The sequence below is a fragment of the Macaca nemestrina genome, chromosome 6, assembly GCF_043159975.1.
Source record: "Macaca nemestrina isolate mMacNem1 chromosome 6, mMacNem.hap1, whole genome shotgun sequence".
In the NCBI taxonomy this organism is placed as follows: Eukaryota; Metazoa; Chordata; class Mammalia; order Primates; family Cercopithecidae; genus Macaca; species Macaca nemestrina.
The window spans coordinates 37,001,692-37,020,101 of NC_092130.1; the positions used below are offsets into that span (position 1 = coordinate 37,001,692).

The window sequence follows — 18,410 nt, forward strand, 5'->3', positions numbered from 1 at the left end:
CAGAAAAACAAAACAAAACAAAACAGGAAAATGAAGCTAAGGGATAAAATTTAAGCCCTTTTGACTTCATTTGAGCCCCTGAATCCAGCCATGCCTGAAATTAAACTTCCTCTGGACTTTTCAGTGAATCAAAAAACTCTGTTTTTGTTTTAAGAGTTGGGTTTCTTATAAATGCACCAAAAAATGACCTAATGAATGTTGACTATAAGCTTCCATTAGAAGTATTATCTCCAAGAGAAAAAAAAAAAACAAATAACTTGAAGGAAACCCTTCCTAATTCAAGTCAGTCCTGCTCACCTCTAGGAAACCCTCCCCAACACCATCTCCATATCCACACCCACTTCCCTGATCTTAAACACCAGATGACTTCTTGAAGCTTATATAGTGCCTTATGCATCTATCACATTTCTGTAAGTCTGCATTGTTCTATAATGACTTGTAATCGTATCTATCTCCATTTCCTCCAGAGAAGAGATTTGATCATTTTTATATCCCTGTAGCCTTATACTGGGGCCTAACATATAATAGTTGCTATTTTGTTGAAGGAATTCTCTTTTGTTGAAGGAATGAATGAATAGGAGAGAATATTAATTAAGAAAGTCTCTTCTATTAATAAACATTCCCCGATTGATTGAAACCATGCATAAAATAGCTAATTATCAGAAGACCAAGGTAAACAACATCTCCAAACTGAATCCTCAAAGTGTTAGTCATTGGAAGCTGCATAGCTGAGAATTCTTCTTCTGGTCATTAGGGTTGAAAGGGTGGGTGAATGTGGAGACATGATTCTTTCTTTTCCAAAACATTTACTATTTTTTAAGCTCCATAAAATGTAATAACTTCTCTTGAAAAATGTTAAACCCAAACAAAAAACCTGTAATGTGGAATACAGATTGTATGCTATAATGGAGGAAGCAGGGAAAGTGGGAAAACCGTGGTTGCCAGAAGTTTGCTGACAACTAATAGGCAAGACAATAGGGTGGCTTTCTGTAGGGTCCTTCTTTATGGCATAGCAAAGAAAAACCAGGAATGAAGTAGTGAGAAGCATGAAAGGGGGCAGCAATATATGTGTAACACAGGGTGATTCAGTGTGAGAGTTTTATAATTAAAATCGCCAAATGCGAGAAAAAAATCTACTATAAATTGGAATAGGCTCAAGGCATGGAGATGAACAAATAACCCCTCCATGTGGGCAAAAATCAATGAAATTCCTAGATGAGTAGCTTAGTATGTGAGTTCCAGCTGCAACATGTTATTGGTATTTGCAGCTTCCTCTCCCCACCTGCACTTTGAGGCAATTCGACATTTAAATAACAATCCAGCCTAACTTTCTCCATCTGCTATAAAGATATTTACCTTTATCTATCCTAGAACTGCCAACATGTCCTACTTCCTACTACATCCCTCCCTGACTCCTTTTCTCTGGTGCAGCTTTCTATGCACTCAACTGAGCCTGCTTAAGTCCATCTCTTCCATAGAGCTGCTGGATGACTGCTTTGCTTACCTTTGGCCTCCAAAATACCTCTCCTGTCCAACCATAGCTCCCCAGCTTCCCCGCCATTGCAACCAATACAAACTTTGTCATCTTTCCTTGGACCAATGTGCGTGTCTCCTCACTGCTCTCCCTGCTTTCTCCCTTAGCCCCTACAACTCATACTCCATATCGCAAGCAGAATGAGCTTTTCAAATAGTAAATTAGATTATGTCCATTAGTGTGTTAGTAAATGTTTAACAGCTGTCTGAGGGAACAGAGTATCTATGTGTTTATTATAATTTTTACATATATATATATCACATAATTTACAAAAAGAAAAGATATAACACTTTTAAATAGTGAATTCTATATGGCCACATGATTTTCACAAAACCGTTTCAGTGATTTTGGCAGAATACTTGTGTCCATAGCTAACCTACAGCTGAAATTCAATGATGTTTGGCAAAATCAGACCACAAATAAATATCTGATTAATATTCAATCAGCAAAGAAGTCATTCATGGTACCGAAGTCCCAACATGAATGTTGGTTGATATTTTTACATTAATGAGTGAGATAAAAGTGAAGCAACAAAAATGGATGTTGGAACTAAACTCATTCATTAATGACAGGAGCGACTTCTTTTGCTGATAGTAGTTTTCAAGTACTGGAAAAATATTTCCTCAAGTTTTTGTGTTCAAGAACTAAGGCACTTTTAAGTTCAATCTTCATTATTAAAAGTTCTTCTATTGTGTCAGTCTAGACAATCAACAAATTAAGCTCTGGTTTGTCATGTTTCCCAATTTCTATAGTATAGGTACTCCACCATGGTTGATTTCAAACTACCAAAATAACATTTCTGAATGCAGCATTAGGAAGGGATACACTGCATCATACCATTGTACGGTATGTTCCTATACGGAACAGATATAAATAACTTTAAGAGCACAGATAATAGTAAAACGGAGTAAAATAATTAGGCAGTGAAGTTTTCAGCATTTATTTTTGTTGTTAAAATATTTGATTGTAAGTTTATAAATAATTTGGTTTTTAATGACTGTGATTAACAACCGACTTACAAAATCTCTGAAAATTTAACAGTGCTTGCAAGCTGGTACAACTGGTTCCGGTGCACTTCCGAATTATCACTCCCCTGCCTAAAATTCCAGACTGCCCATTGCACTGATTACCTGGGAAATAAGTGAAAATAGGCAATGATAATTTTCATTTTTGTTGTGGTGAAGTGATAATGCAAAAATTCTATAAGCCCCTCTAAGTTTTCCAAATAAAGCTTAGTGTTTAAAAACTTTTGAACACATGATCCCATGTGAGGCCTACATTATTTCCTGTGAGATAGGTGGAGTAGATATCATTATCCTTCCTTTACAGATTGAAAAATGAGGCTGAGAAAAATTAAATGCCTACCCCAGGTTCATTCAAGTAAGTAAATGACAGAATAGAGTCTAAAAACCAAGTATTGTATTGAAAATTCAACAAGAGGATAGAGAAAATTTAATTAACAAATACTCCCTCAAAACAATTTTTTTTCAATGGTAACAAACATCCTTTGTAGCACTTTGGAGTTGGATATGAAGTATCTTCTTATCTTGTTAAGGGATCCCTATACCAAGAATGTTTTCATCTTAACCCCACTATTTCTAAGTTAGCTTAAAACAAAACAAAACAAAACACAAACAAAACCAAAACCTTGTGCTCTAATAAATAAGAAGATATAAGAACCAAAATGGAAATGTAGGTTCTCAAATGAGCTGAAAGATTCCACATAGCAGTGGGGCAGATTGAAACACTCTTTACCAAAGGAACATGGGACAGAAAAGGAGATTAAATCAGAAAAGGAAGAAAGCTAATGACATATGGGGAGCCACAAATGCCACAAATGAAAAACAAAGTACGTAATACTTGTTGCAATTATTCAGTGTGCTTGCTCTAGTGCCTCCAAACATTAAAAATATTGAGTTCCTGCTTATGGCAACGTTTATCTCATTTATCTGCTGATGTCTGCCTCATCCTTGAATCAGGTATTGCTTAAACTAAGTTCTGCCAGCATAAAGAATAAAGTCAACCAGGACACCCATAGGGCATTTCATGCATATGAGCACAAATTGTGATATTTTAGGCTGGTTATGATGAAATCATTGAAAGCATCATGGAAAACATCAAAACAGCAGGGAAGCTAGTAACAATTTAGCATTTCCCAGTCCAGGCGGGAATGTTAATTCTAATTACAAAAAGGAATACCAAAGTGGAGTTGATTATGATTAAGAACTTGCTGTACTAGTGTGAATTGTTTATAATAGGCATGTCTGGCATAAAATACAAATATTGAAGCAGACAGAGATGGGTCATTCAAAGCTCAGCTGGGTTCCCTTGAACCTCTTACCTTATAAAGTTAAATAGGAATAGAAATATTTTCCAAAGTCAAGATATTATTTTAAAGAGACAAATAATAGCTATGATAGCTGCAGGAATAATTTTTTAAAGTAAGTTCTAACCACCAATAAAAGCTGTTTGGGCTTAAAATTAACATGTTCAAAATTATTAATACATATACACAATACATGTATACATGATTCCAATTTATATTTAACATCAAACATTTAAAGTGGGAGAGTACAGAAAAAAAGAATAAATGGAAACTGAAGCCATGACAAAGAATCACGGACTATAGGAAAATAAGTCACAAGGAAGTATGCTTATGTAAGAGGAAATATATGTGATAAACAACAGGAGACGGAATGAATGTGGTGTGTTATGTCCTTTCTTTAACAGAATCTTGTAACAGACACTACTCAATACATTGATCTCAACTGATCCAGTTCTCCGGTCTCCCTGGAAAACAACGGATTGACGCGCAGGGTGCACTGAATACCAGAACCATGGTCATTTCTGCACTTCACATGATTCTGCTCCCATCAGTTGAGCTACCAACAGTTCCTGGTGCTTTTGCTTCCCAAACATGTTTATGCCATTTGTTGCTTATTACTGTACCTACTTAATTTGATTAAACATTAAGTAAAATGATGAAATATGAGTATAAAAAATTGTTCTATAAAATCTAAACGGAAAGATGCCATAAAGCCTTCCTTGACTTACAATTGCTGTCAAGCAAGGTGGATGTAAGACAATTTTAAAAGATTGGGGTGGGGGCAGGAACAAGGAAGCATAAAAATTTAGAAATCTGCACTAAAATTATTCTAAAAGTACGTGTTGAACATCCGTAACTTGACAATCTGAATTTTGAAGTGCTCCAAAATCCGAAACTTTTTGAGCATTGTTATGATACCACAAATGAAAAATCACACGTGGAAGTACTTACCACAAACTTTGCTTCATGCCCCAAATTATTTTAAATATTGTACAAAATTATCTTCAGGCTATAAGGTGTATATGAAACAAAAATGAATTTCCTGTTTAGACGTGGGTCCCACCACTGAGATTTCTCATTATAATGCAAATATTCCAAAATCAGAAAAAAAAAAAAATCCAAAATCTAAAACACTTTCAGTATTAAGCATTTCAGGTCATAGATACTGAATGTGTATCTTTAATTTCTTGCTCCACTTTGTTAAAAAATGGGGAAAATAGTAATTCTACAGATGAATAATAATTGCTAATGATGAGTAAATACTTCCTATGACCCAGGAATTAGTCTAAGCACTTCACATATATCAAACTTGTTTAATCTTTATAAATTAGTACTATTATTATCCTCATTTTACAGATGATGGAAAAAAGCACAGAGAGTTAGCCTGCCCGAGGTTACATTCCTTTTAGTGGTGGAGACTGTATTTGGCCTTTATAGTCTGTCTTTTAACTGCTACGCTGCATCAGTGCATTACAGGTATAGTTTATACACACACTAAAGAAGACATGGAACTCCAGTCAGTGGGCTCATAAAAGCTTTAGAGCTTCATCAAAAGATTAGAAAATAAATGTTCAATCATAGGTTTTAGGTTTCAAAAGTTTAAAGTTTGCAAGCTATCTTTCTTGAAACTATTTCCTTAATTTTTAAATTAAACTCCAGTTCAATCACATCCGCTAGAAGGCTTCACTTTCTACAAAAGGGGCAGGTAAAGGTGATGATCTTAAATACCATACCGGGAGTTGGGATCTGTGTAGCACTAGAATCAAGAGTTATTGTATATACCTGAGAAGGAGCACGGCATGATTTAGTTGATGTTTTGGAGGGGTAATCTGAGAGTACAGCTTGGATTATTTTTGAGGGAATGGAGATGATAAAACATGAAGAGAATGGGAGAACTCATTGGGTAATATGTCAGTTTCTGAGATCAATGTATCAGGTGGTTTGGTTATTAGTCAGGCTTAAGGTTTTGTTGGCCTTAGGACATACTCTCTAAGACCATATAGTATTCATTCATTTAACCAACACCCACTGAGCACCAACTATGCACTAGTGATAAAGGGGTGAACAAACAGACACAGTCCCTTCCTTTGCAGAGCTTTTATTCTGGTGGGTGACACAGAGAAATAACAAATGGAGGCACAAATAATGAACTATTATTGTAATGTGCTAACAAAGTATGCAGAATACTATAAGAAAATACAATCACGAATCTGATCTGGTTTACTTTTTAAAAAATGGGGTGAGCACTCGGATGTTTAAACACAAGACAATAAAAATGAGGATCTTGAGTATTATCCATACACTATTTGTAACCCATTTGGCCACGACAATAACCCAGTAAAAGTGATTTTACATCTAGCTAACTAGTTGAGTCGATGTGATTATAACCCTGTAATGTATTTGCTGGGTGCCTACTATGTAGTGGGCTCTGTTCCAGGAGTGGGACATAAAGCTATGACAAGACAGGTCAGGTCCTTGCCTTGATGGAGTTTGAATATATCACCTTCATTTCCACCTCTGCTTCTAAGACAATCAAATACATTCCCACTCAGACAGGGATTCATCCTATTTCTTGTAGTAATTATAAGTTCCCAGAGTTACAGATTAGTAAATGCCATACCTAAAGACTTAGGATATTGTGCGTAAAACACTTTCAATAGTGCCTGTCAGACAGCAGATGCGCAATAAATGTTGACTTTTGTTAGAATCGTGTTATTATTATAATGCTAAATCTCATGTCCTTTCTGGTACACTGGAGTTCATCTCTTGAATTAAATTCCATAAGCACTTATTGTAAGCCTATCACAGATTTGATATACTACTCCATGTTAATGATTGAGCTCAGTGAGGAAAACCACTTTAATATTGTCTAATTCCTCTCTTAATGCATAGAAGCCGTGTGAACTTAGACAAGCATCAACCTCTGTAAGCCTGTTGTCCTCATATTGAAAAATCGAATAACAATACCTATCTCGTTCAATGGTTGTCAGCAAAAGTGAGCAGCAGAAGAGTGGGGATCAATAAATGTTAGCCACAAATCATAACTATTTGTATTACTCTGAAAAAGAGGGGTTAACTTACAGTTTATGCATGCTTCCAAATGAATGCGGAAGACTAAAGAATGAGAATTTTTTTGCTATCAAATTAAAAAATTAACAGGCACATTTAGATCACTGAAGAGAGAAATTAGGAAAAGTTTATTTTTTTTTGCTCAATTAAAAGTGTTTTCAATGGCATATTTAAAACTATGTGAGTATTCTTCCCTGTTAAGATCTGCAGAGAAAAAAAATGGAGGGAGAATAATTGGGAACTCTTGTGAAATCATAAATTATTTAAGCAGAGTACCTACCACTAAGGATTTGAGCATGTATGAGTGACAAGGTGGATTCTTAGACCAGAGATTCAGCAGTGAGACAGGCTTATGGCATGGGTAAATGTGTTCCATTAGACAACTGTATTTTCCCCTTAATTATATATATATATGTATATACATATGTATACGTATATGTATATATAAATAGAATTCTTAGTTATTTTAAGCACATGTACAAGGATAATTATTAGCACGGGCTATTTAACTCACTTTTAAAACGTGTAAAACATTATTGTAGGGTCGGGTCTTGATTTGTTTCCCATGACACTGTTGGTAGTTTAGGGGCCAAATTAAAGAAAGACATCTCATTCTAGTGCTTGAGGCTCAGAAACTGGAAAAAGGGGTAACTAGGTCAAGTAGCGCTCTCAGAGCCTCACAGAAGAGCATCCTAAGCAAGGGCCTCCTTCTAGTTGACTTGTGCCAAGGGGAAAGAGAAGCGGAGTCTGCCTTCTGAGTCCAGAAAGGGGTTTTGTTAACATGGAGTTGCTCAGCGCCCTTCATAAAAATTCTTCTGGCTGAGGGTTCTACGCTGGCATAAGGTTGGTTCCCTCTTTTCCGAGGTGGCGAGTATCTCTTCCTTTGCCAAGATGGCGGTTCCAGAATCCTCTGGAGGCGGCCTCCGTAGATCGTCTCCGGACAAGAGGCTTGCTGAAAGCCTATTTCTTTCCTTTCACACTAGAAAACGCACAGGGAACCGTTTACCCTTCAGAACCGAGGAAGAACGGCTTAGGCTACCCGCGATCGCGAACCTTTGCCAAGATGGTGGCCGCGGGGTCGGGCTGACGTCACTGTACCCTACCAAGATGGCGGCGGGCGGCTTCCGGGACGCGGTTCCCCAATCGTCTCCAAGATGTCAGAACAGAGGCGGCTGCCGTCAGTCTGAGCGCGGCGGGAGGACAGAGAGTGGCTGTGGCCGAGCGCCCGAGCAGGACTAGGTGGAGCTGCGGCAGCCCCCGCCCCTGTCAGGAGCTGGCAAGCGATGTCACCTGTGGGGGCGCGAAAGTTACCTCCCCAAACCCTAAAGCCACACAGCACAACCTTTCCCCGAGTCACAAAAATAATCTGCCGCACAAGATACGAGGCTCGGTGCAGGCATCGCCCAAGCCTTCCCGACGCGGCGAGCTAGGGAAGGGAGCTGGGGCGGGGGCTTCCCTCGCCCCACGGCCCTCTCCTCTCTCAGGACGGGCCACGTGTTTCCTTCCCCTCGGACTGAGGGGGAAAGCTCGTAACAGGAACAGCTGTAGGGAGTTGAACGCTGGCATTTTAAAGCTGTCCGTATTTTGTTTTATTTGTAGGGGCTGGGGTCCCATGAACGTGATAGGGTGAGCAACGCATAGAGTCGAGGGCAGCAAATGTCAAAATTTGGGGGTGGGGCCTGCACCGGGAACTTGGACGCGGGCCCTGGTCGGGGTGGAAGGAGAGGTCAGGAGTTTGGGGAGGGGACGCATACTTCGCCAGCAACTTACTATTTCGCCTGCAACTTGCTTTTAGGACTGCCGCCCCCTGCTTTCTTTAATCATAATAATAAAAGTGCAAAGAAATCCAGCTCGCTGGAGGTTTTGCGTTTGGCGTGCAACTTCCTTCGAGTGTGAGCGCAATGGGCGGGAGGGGTGGGGGTTGAACTTGGCAGGCGGCGCCTCCTTCTGCTGCCGCCGCCTCGCAGACTCGGGGAAGAGGGTGGGGGACGGTCGGGGCGCGGGGGAGGGTGGGTTCTGCTTTGCAACTTCTCTCCCAGTGCGAGAGCGCGGCGGCGGCAGCTGAAGACCCGGCCGCCCAGACGATGCGGTGGTGGGGGACCTGCCGGCACGCGACTCCCCCCGGGCCCAAAGTACGTATGCACCGACCCCCGCTCTCCAGTCCCCTCCCTGAAGCCTCCTCAGAGGGCGTGTCTGGCCGCCCGGCCCCGAGCGCGGCGGAGACGCTGCGGCACCGTTTCCGTGCAACCCCGTAGTCCCTACCGAAGTGACACACTTCACGCAACTCGGCCCGGGGGCGGCGGCGCGGGCCACTCGCGCAGCGCTGCCGCGGGCGGCGCCCCGGCTCCTCTGGCCCGCCCGCTGTCACCCGCAGGGGCACTGGCGGCACTTGCCGCGGAGGGGCAGAGCGAGCTCCCGAGTGGGTCCGGAGCCGCGGAGCTGGGCGGGGGCGGGAAGGAGGTAGTGAGAAGAGAAACTGGAGAAACTCGGTGGCCCTCCTAACGCCGCCCCAGATAGACCAGGTCGGCCCCCGCCGCCGCCGCCCTGTCTTTTTCCTGGGGAGTTGGGGGCGGGGGACGAAGCGCGGCGCGCCCGGCTGGGCTGCCACGCCGTGGGCCGCGGGCGTGCAGGCGCCGTCGGGGCCGGGGTGGCGGGGCCCGCGCGTAGGGCGTGGGGGCAGGGACCGCGGGCGCCCCTGCAGTTGCCAAGCGTCGCCAACAGGTTGCATCGTTCCCCGCGGCCGCCGCGCGGCCCCTCGGGCGGGGAGCGGCCGGGGGTGGAGTGGGAGCGCGTGTGTGCGAGTGTGTGCGCGCCGTGGCGCCGCCTCCACCCGCTCCCCGCTCGGTCCCGCTCGCTTGCCCAGGCCGGGCGGCCCCTTCGCGTGTCCGCGCTCCCTTCCCTCTGCCGCCGCCTCCTCCATTTTGCGAGCTCGTGTCTGTGACGGGAGTCCGAGTCACCGCCGGCCCGTCGGGGACGGATTCAGTGGGTGGAAAGAGACGCCGCAGCCGGAGCGGCCGAAGCAGCTGGGCGCCGGGACGGGGCACGCGCGCCCGGAAGCCCGGACCCGCGGAGCCCGGCGCGGGGCGGAGGGCTGTCTTGTCAGCTGGGCGATGGGAGACTTTCTTAAATAGGGGCTCTCCCCCCACCCATGGAGAAAGGGGCGGCTGTTTACTTCCTTTTTTTTAGAAAAAAAAAAAATATTTCCCTCCTGCTCCTTCTGCGTTCACACGCTAAGTTGTTTATCTCTGCTGCGGCAGGAGCTGCGGACGGTGGCGGGCGAGCGGCTCCTCTGTCAGAGGTAAGAAGCGAGGCGGGGAGGGGGCCGGGGCGCGCTCACTCCGACGAGGTGCCGGTGGGACCGGAGACGACTCGGGGGCCGCCGCGGGAGCCTACAAACTTTTATTAGCCTCGGGGAGTGGGGGTGGGGGGCTGGCGAGGGCCGGGCGACGGTGACGAAAGGGCAGTGCGCGGGTGACAGCGCTGGCTTCTTCCTCTCCCTCCGCCGGCGTCCCCTGGCCGGGCAGAGGGGGAGGAACCTGAGCTCGGACGGCGAGCGGAGCCTTGTCGAACTGCCGGGGGTTTCGAGCCTCTTATTCCCCGACGGGAACACTGGCCTCTTTTCTCCCCCCGAATGTCCCCTTTCCCTCCAAGGGGCCGCCCAACACCCGTTTTCGTGGTGAACGCTAAGCCGCGTCTGAATTCTACTCGCTCGAATATTTGCACTCCACCCCGGCGCGCCCGAGCGCGAGCCCGGGCTCTGGGGAGGCCCCGTCGCGCCTGGCTTGGGGAGGGCGTGCAGGGCGCGTGAGAGTATACACGCGGGGGGCTGACAGCTTGCTACTTGGAGACTCCGGCAGGGGCTAGCGTTATCTGGTGGAAGTGGGCGTGTCGGAGAGAGAACTCAACAGGTCTGGACATATTTCTCTTTTAACCTCGCACTTTTTTTCTCCCCCACCCCCCGCCCCCGCCCCGCAAGGGCTTGCTCTTTAGCGTTTGTTGTCAATTCGCGCCTGAGGTTTCTAAGTGGCCCCTTTTAGAAAGACTCCCTGTAACCGTAATAGTTTTGTGTTGCGATTTTCGACAAGTGCTAGTGTGACGTTTGGGGTTGCAGACTTGATAATTGCAACCTTGTAATACCACTTAAGACCCTCTGGCATGGTTCATTAGGGCCGATTAATGTGGCTGGGTTATTTGCAACTTAAACTGGGGGATAATGTCGCTTGAGGGAGCGTTTTCGTTTTAGGAAGTATTGTTTTGGTTTCGGGTTTGAAGGCAGCTGTCAGAAAACGGTATGGAAATTCATTGGGCTCCATTTGATACCTCGTGTTTAGAGATCGTTATCACCTCAGATAAACAGGGCAGAGGGTGGGGAGATAAGCAGTTTACCCTCAAGATTTGTAGTGGCAAGTCCACACCCCTCTCTTTACCTTCATATTCACTTTTCAGTGAGGGCCAGTGACATTTATGTTGCCTAACGTCATCGTATAGGAAAAGTTTCCTTTTATTGGGCAGGATTTGACTATACTGTCCCAAATGTGCTTCTCAGTCTTAGTCCATCTCTTAAAACACCCTGATTAACGATAGCCTAACAGTCTTATTCTCTTGAGAATAGGCTGAGAATTGGGATAGGTGAAGGTTTGATAGGTGAAGGCAGAGAAAATTATTTTGAACATTTTACTGGATACCGTTGTACCTGAATTTATATGAATGTGATTTTACGATTCTGTGTTTTTCCATTTTTCGGTACTTCGATATTTGTTTGGAAAGGAAAGAACTTGGAGATGTAATAGCATTTCATATTGAGGATCTCAAGCAATGTAAACAAGTGTAGCTTGATCTACATGGTTTTGTGAGTTATGATAAGGGTCAGCTATATTTAAGTTATTTAAGCTAACAATGTAGTGAGAAGCTACTACACATTGTCTTCTGCTCTTTAAAATCTAAATTTTAGTTGACCTATATAATGTGTATCTTATTTCATATATCCAAAATTTGGAGGTAGGCACATCCAGTCAGAAGTATGGGTTAAAAAGCCTTTTCCCAGCCTGTCGGAAGATAAGCAGATCAGCATCGTTTATTTTTCAAAGAAAATGTGCATGGTTCACCAGTTGGTTGTACTTAAAGGTTTGGATGTGTGAGTAGCTGGTAGGAGGGAAATTTGGAAGTAATTAGGGATTGAGGAATTCTAGCACAGTATTTATCAAATGTTATATGTATTGATTCTCAGAAAAGCAAACAGCCTTGATTGAAAAGAGGTAGGAATTTTAATGATCACACTTCCTTTTTTTGAAATTAAATACTTTGACATCAACTTGAACCTTTAGAATAATCAGATGTAATGAATTATAATGTTTGTGATTAACAAAGCTACACGTTCAGTGAGTGGCAGGATGAATAGCCAAGCTTAGTTCGATACAATTTTGCCCTCAGCTGTGCAAATGGACTGCATTGTACTTTTAAATGTGGCACGCTGAATGGGAGCAGGAGACATGGCTTTTTATTCTGAAAGATAGAAATTACTCTTTTGGTAACAAAGAATTTGATTCGGAGTTAACTAAAAGGTTCATTTAACAAGCTGTCTCTTACTAATCAGATCAGGGAGATAATGTGACTTTAGAATTTATGATGTTTTCCCCCGTTTTTGTTTTTTGTTTTGTAGTTGATATTCACTGATGGACTCCAAAGAATCATTAACTCCCAGTAGAGAAGAAAACCCCAGCAGTGTGCTTGCTCAGGAGAGGGGAAATGTGATGGACTTCTATAAAACCCTAAGGGGAGGAGCTACTGTGAAGGTTTCTGCATCTTCACCCTCACTGGCTGTCGCTTCTCAGTCAGACTCCAAGCAGCGAAGACTTTTGGTTGATTTTCCAAAAGGCTCAGTAAGCAATGCGCAGCAGCCAGATCTCTCCAAAGCAGTTTCACTCTCAATGGGACTGTATATGGGAGAGACAGAAACAAAAGTGATGGGAAATGACCTGGGATTCCCACAGCAGGGCCAAATCAGCCTTTCCTCGGGGGAAACAGACTTAAAGCTTTTGGAAGAAAGCATTGCAAACCTCAATAGGTCGACCAGTGTTCCAGAGAACCCCAAGAGTTCAGCATCCACTGCTGTGTCTGCTGCCCCCACAAAGAAGGAGTTTCCAAAAACTCACTCTGATGGATCTTCAGAACAGCAAAATTTGAAGGGCCATACTGGCACCAACGGCGGCAATGTGAAATTGTATACCGCAGACCAAAGCACCTTTGACATTTTGCAGGATTTGGAGTTTTCTTCTGGGTCCCCAGGTAAAGAGACGAATGAGAGTCCTTGGAGATCAGACCTGTTGATAGATGAAAACTGTTTGCTTTCTCCTCTGGCGGGAGAAGACGATTCATTCCTTTTGGAAGGAAATTCGAATGAGGACTGTAAGCCTCTCATTTTACCGGACACTAAACCCAAAATTAAGGATAATGGAGATCTGGTTTTGTCAAGCCCCAATAATGCAACACTGCCCCAAGTGAAAACAGAAAAAGAAGATTTCATCGAACTCTGCACCCCTGGGGTAATTAAGCAAGAGAAATTGGGCACAGTTTACTGTCAGGCAAGCTTTCCTGGAGCAAATATAATTGGTAATAAAATGTCTGCCATTTCTGTTCATGGTGTGAGTACCTCTGGAGGACAGATGTACCACTATGACATGAATACAGCATCCCTTTCTCAACAGCAGGATCAGAAGCCTATTTTTAATGTCATTCCACCAATTCCCGTTGGTTCTGAAAATTGGAATAGGTGCCAAGGTTCTGGAGACGACAACTTGACTTCCTTGGGGACTCTGAACTTCCCTGGTCGAACAGTTTTTTCTAATGGCTATTCAAGGTAAGATCAGTGTTTTTCTGTTTCTTACGAATGGTACATTTAAGATAGATTAATAGATGTAAATCTTCATTGGTTTGTATGTGTTCTCTGAAGATTCATGTGCTTTTTTATATGAATAAGCTCAAGTGGCCTTTTGAAAGTAGAAAGGGTAGACAACCTAAGTAACATCTGTACGTCACCATTTCAGTTTTTTTCCTTAAATAGTGGTATTCAGTATCCCATTGGCCAATGGTGAGGATTTTATTTAACATTTTAAAAATAATATTGCTCATTAACAGATAAGGAAAAATTATATACATTCAGGAGAGTATAATGTCTCAATACCATATTTTGTTGTGCATGTTCATTCAGCTGTTTTAGAATATGTTCTTATATTACAATAAATGATACCCTTACTTACATAGTCAAAAGTTGTGCTGCCTTATTTGTAAATTTGTTAAGTGTTAGCTTGAGATTAACGGGTTAAAAGCAGAAGTACCAACAAGTAGTAGAAGTACCCTGTTCTTCAAACTGAATCTTCTGTTAAAGGATTTGAGTTTTGAAATTGCTAAAGCAATGCAGTGAAGAGTGTACCAGACCATAGTATTAGACACAGGTCTTGCTCACAGGGTTCTTGCCCTAAAGTAGACAAGTTATGTCTGCCGATCAATCTCTTTAATAGAGGAATTGGTGCCAACATGGTGCAAAACAAAATTTTACTTTCAAATGTTCCTGTTCTCAAGTAGATAACTGATGGCCAAAATTGTTAAGCTTCAATTTTCAGCTATCATTTGATTTTTCTCTTTTTTTTTTAATACTCACTTATAAGCATACTGATACTCTGTCTGACCCAAAAAGGTCAGAAAATGGAATTATCAGAAAAAAGTTCTAAATGTAGACATATGTGTTGGTAGAGGTTAATTTCTCTACCCTGTAACCTCATTCCCAATTCAGATAAATGCTAGGTTTTATATCCATTTTAGGTGTGACGGAAAATATAAAAATGTGGATTGTAGTGACCCAAGATTGATTAATCAGCAGGTTTTTTTTAAAAAGAAGACATAGTAGACAGAATGATTTATTTGTATGTAACCATTGAAGTTTTTTCTGAAATGTTAATGATATTCATCATTCCCATTAACTTGTTATTCAGATGTTTGAAAATACCTTTTCTATGAAAGCTATCCCTAACCCTGAGGATGTCTCTCTCTTTCCTCTTCCCGTAGGAAGTTCTTGTTAGGGAAATAATTTAGGCTTAGATTTAGGGTATGTTCTGTTCTTCTAAAAGGCTTAGTTGTCAAAAAAAAAAAAAAAACAAAACAAAACACAAAAAAACAAAAACAAAAAACCCTTGGTTCTTACGGTTAATGCGAACTACTTCCTAATCTATTGTTTAAATAATTATCTTTTATTTAGAAGAACACTACTTCAACCTGAGTTGAAGGTTTAAAATGTTTTTAGTAAGGAGATTTAAGATGTTTCTTACTGCATAAGCTGTTGTGTTTTAAATGCTAAAAGACAAGCTGTGTTTTAAAATTTTCAACTGCAAATTTTTGGCAATAGAATTCACATACTTGGTTTTCTTAAAAGAGTTAAGTATGGTTGATTTGACTAAGCTATCTGTAGGAAACTCTTAAATTGACTTATAAAACGTAATTATACAAAGAAAAATAAAACATCTTAGGAAACTCTTGGGGATTAGTAATGGATTTTGTCCTGATAATCATCATGCATGGTTTTCATTTTCCTTACTATAAAGAAAAGGCATGGGACAAAACTTACTTTCCATTTGCTATGAACTTTTAAACCCTATAAAATCTGGGATATAGAGTATAAGTAGGTGAACATAGTTACTCTTAAATCACTGAAGGTGATTTTAATGCTTTAACTTTTATAGTACTTTATGACATAAAGCATCTTCATGTATTTTTAATTTGGGCCCCATAACCTTATGGAGGTAGTAGGCAAGGCAATGATGATGCTGCTCTTTAGAAGTTCTTTAATATCGAAAGAAATGATTATTTTTATGCCAGTCTGTGATTGGGAAATATAATCAGTAGTCTGTGTCCTAATAAGAAGGTATAATACTTTATACAGGGTATTTTGTTAATATTTGAAGATTTTGTACCTTACGGCATTAACTTAGCACTGGGAACTATGATTACCCAAAACAAAGCTTCATCCAAATAAATTGAAACAGTGTTTCTTTTAAACCATCATTGAATTAGTCTATTGTTTCCAAACAACAGCCCTGATATAGCTAAAATTAGTTGCTTTCTCTTCTCTATATGTTACATGACTCTAGCCAAACATTTGCTATGACCAGTGGCCCTGAGTGGTCAGCAGATAATCAACACGTTGAGACCACAACTTGATTGAATACTGACCTTCTGACTTTACATAGAAAAATATTAAATGCCACTAATAACTTGAATTCCTTTTAAATTAAAAAAAAATTATAAATTGCAATTTGATTTTTTAAAATGCCACCTAAAATTTTTTTTATCAGAATGCTTCAAAAAAAAAAAAATCCTCACTTTATTCTCTGGGGGTGGGAAGAGGCAATTCCTTCCTTCCACCACAACATTGAATTATCACATAAAATTGTAAAATTATGAATATTATGATTGAGTTTAGTAAAGCATTTTCTTTTTAAGTTCATTTATAGTAAAACAAGAGAAACCTTATTGATTCTCAAAATCTATTCTTTAAGTAAAACAAACTAGCCATTCTAACTTAATATGCTTTTAAAAATACTGAAATTCAGTACGTTTAGCATAAACTTACTGACGAAGGCACATTTCTGCATTATTTGATTTTCAGCCTTGTTTCATTTAAGCATTAATGGCAGAGGTAGAGAAAAGAAATGGTTTTAGGTGGTATTAGAGTTTTTATTGGGATTATGTTGAAATTTTAGTGTTAAAAAATTGTTCGTATCCTGAACGGAGGGATTATTGGAGAGAATGAATGATGTTGGATGAACTTGTAAATTCAGTCTTCGGCAGAGTCTAGGGCTCTGATGATTGGCACTTAATGAAACTACTAAAATTTATGTAGATTTTAATGTCTCAGTCACATCTGTATCTAATTTCATAAAAGTAATGAAATTGAAGACCTATACAGGTACAGAATAAGTGAAGCAAATTCTGCTAACATCATGTTGAATGCTTTCTCAGAAAAAGAGGAAATATAAAGAGAAGAGATTTGTTTTGAGTATGATTTACCCCCTCCCCCATGGATACTTTCTTTACTTCCTACCTTTTTTCTTTTTCTTTTCCTTCTAAAGATTCTGGCAGTGGGTGTTTCAGTGTTTTTTAAGCTTAATATTTCTGGTATTCATTTATCTAAAGTGATTTCTGAATGTTAAAGGAGATTTCCTTTTAAATATTTATTTTTAGCTTTATGATGAGAATCTTATTTTTTAAATCTATAACTTGTTATGACTATATGATTAGTAAAAGAAAAGCTTTTAAAACACACTGTGTATTCAGGTGTGTCATTTTAGTGTGGAATGACTAATACAGAAATATGTGACTAGCATGTGGTCAGATTTTATTGAAAATACTTGTGATGTTTCTATGGCTGTTCCCCTTATATTTTTATAATTGGTAACATAATTCATATGCTATTTTGGTTTTGTCTATTTGTGTTACATATATTTTAGTCTGATCACTTTTGCTGTTTATTTAATGTTTATACATTTTATGAAAGATTATTCTGAAATATACCTTGCGTAAATGTAGGTTAAATGCAAATTGTATTAACAGTGAAATGAATATGTGGGTAGAGATCACTTTAGGGGCCTTTTGAGATTTAGTGAAGGAAAGATTGTATCGGAAGGGTTTACTTCAGTGTGACTGCCTAATGTGAAAGTCAGAACATCTGCATTAATTGGTTAGTTACATAAATCTTAGTCCACTCTGGCCTATAGGTGATTGAAACAGACCAGGAAATCTTAATTTACATTAAGTTTAGACTAGGTCTGAGGCATAGTTCTTAAAGCACATTCTTTTTTACTTTAATGATTATACCTAATTTTAATTAGCAGTGAGTTCTCATTATGTGCTACTACTTATGGGGGCAAATTAAATAAGCAAAATAGGTTTGTGCTGAATCGCATTTACCCTTCTGAGGACATCCTGGTAATATTTTCATCAAGAGTAATTGTGTAATGCAGTATTTACAGGTATTTGCCAGATTAATGGGCACTTGTTTTCATATTTCTGAGTCATGAAAAATACACATTGGTGATTCCTATTGCATAAAGAGTTTTCAAGAAATATTTAGTTGCATTAAGCTATAACTACAAAAATAATCAATTACTTATTGACCTTTACAGAGAATTTTTAAAAGCCCATGCTCTCCTTATTTCTGCAGCTTCAGGGAGCCAACTGCTCTTACTTTCTTCTGGCATATTCTATTAATACTTGGGTTTTGTATTTTTCAAATAAATAAAATATTCCTATTGAGAATTGAAAAAGAAAAGATCTACTAAGCGTTCCCTTCCCCTTTGGATTATGTGTGATCGTTTCTGTGCTAAACTAGATTAGGGTGTGACTTGTGATGGTGATTTTTGTTCATTTTACATATTAAGAAATAGAATTTTATCGCAGTTCAAAATTAGTTGTAGACAGTGGTTTTAACCC

The 18,410-nt window shown here is 40.5% G+C and overlaps 1 protein-coding gene across 6 annotated transcripts in view; it reads left to right on the top strand.

Annotated features, from left to right (window-relative positions):
- LOC105466957 (nuclear receptor subfamily 3 group C member 1) overlaps positions 1-18,410 on the top strand; it is a 454,549-nt gene that overhangs the window by 320,539 nt on the left and 115,600 nt on the right. Inside the window, exons 1-2 of one of the 6 annotated variants that reach the window (XM_011716169.3) lie at positions 8,923-9,061; positions 12,589-13,785. In XM_011716169.3, the coding sequence (XP_011714471.1) occupies positions 12,602-13,785 (1,184 nt within the window). In that variant the 5' untranslated portion in view covers positions 8,923-9,061; positions 12,589-12,601. Of the gene's footprint in view, positions 1-8,922; positions 9,062-9,372; positions 9,452-9,758; positions 10,228-10,705; positions 10,838-12,588; positions 13,786-18,410 lie in introns of those variants that run through there. The other 5 variants (XM_011716172.3, XM_071098267.1, XM_011716173.3 and 2 more) reach the window with 5 other exon arrangements.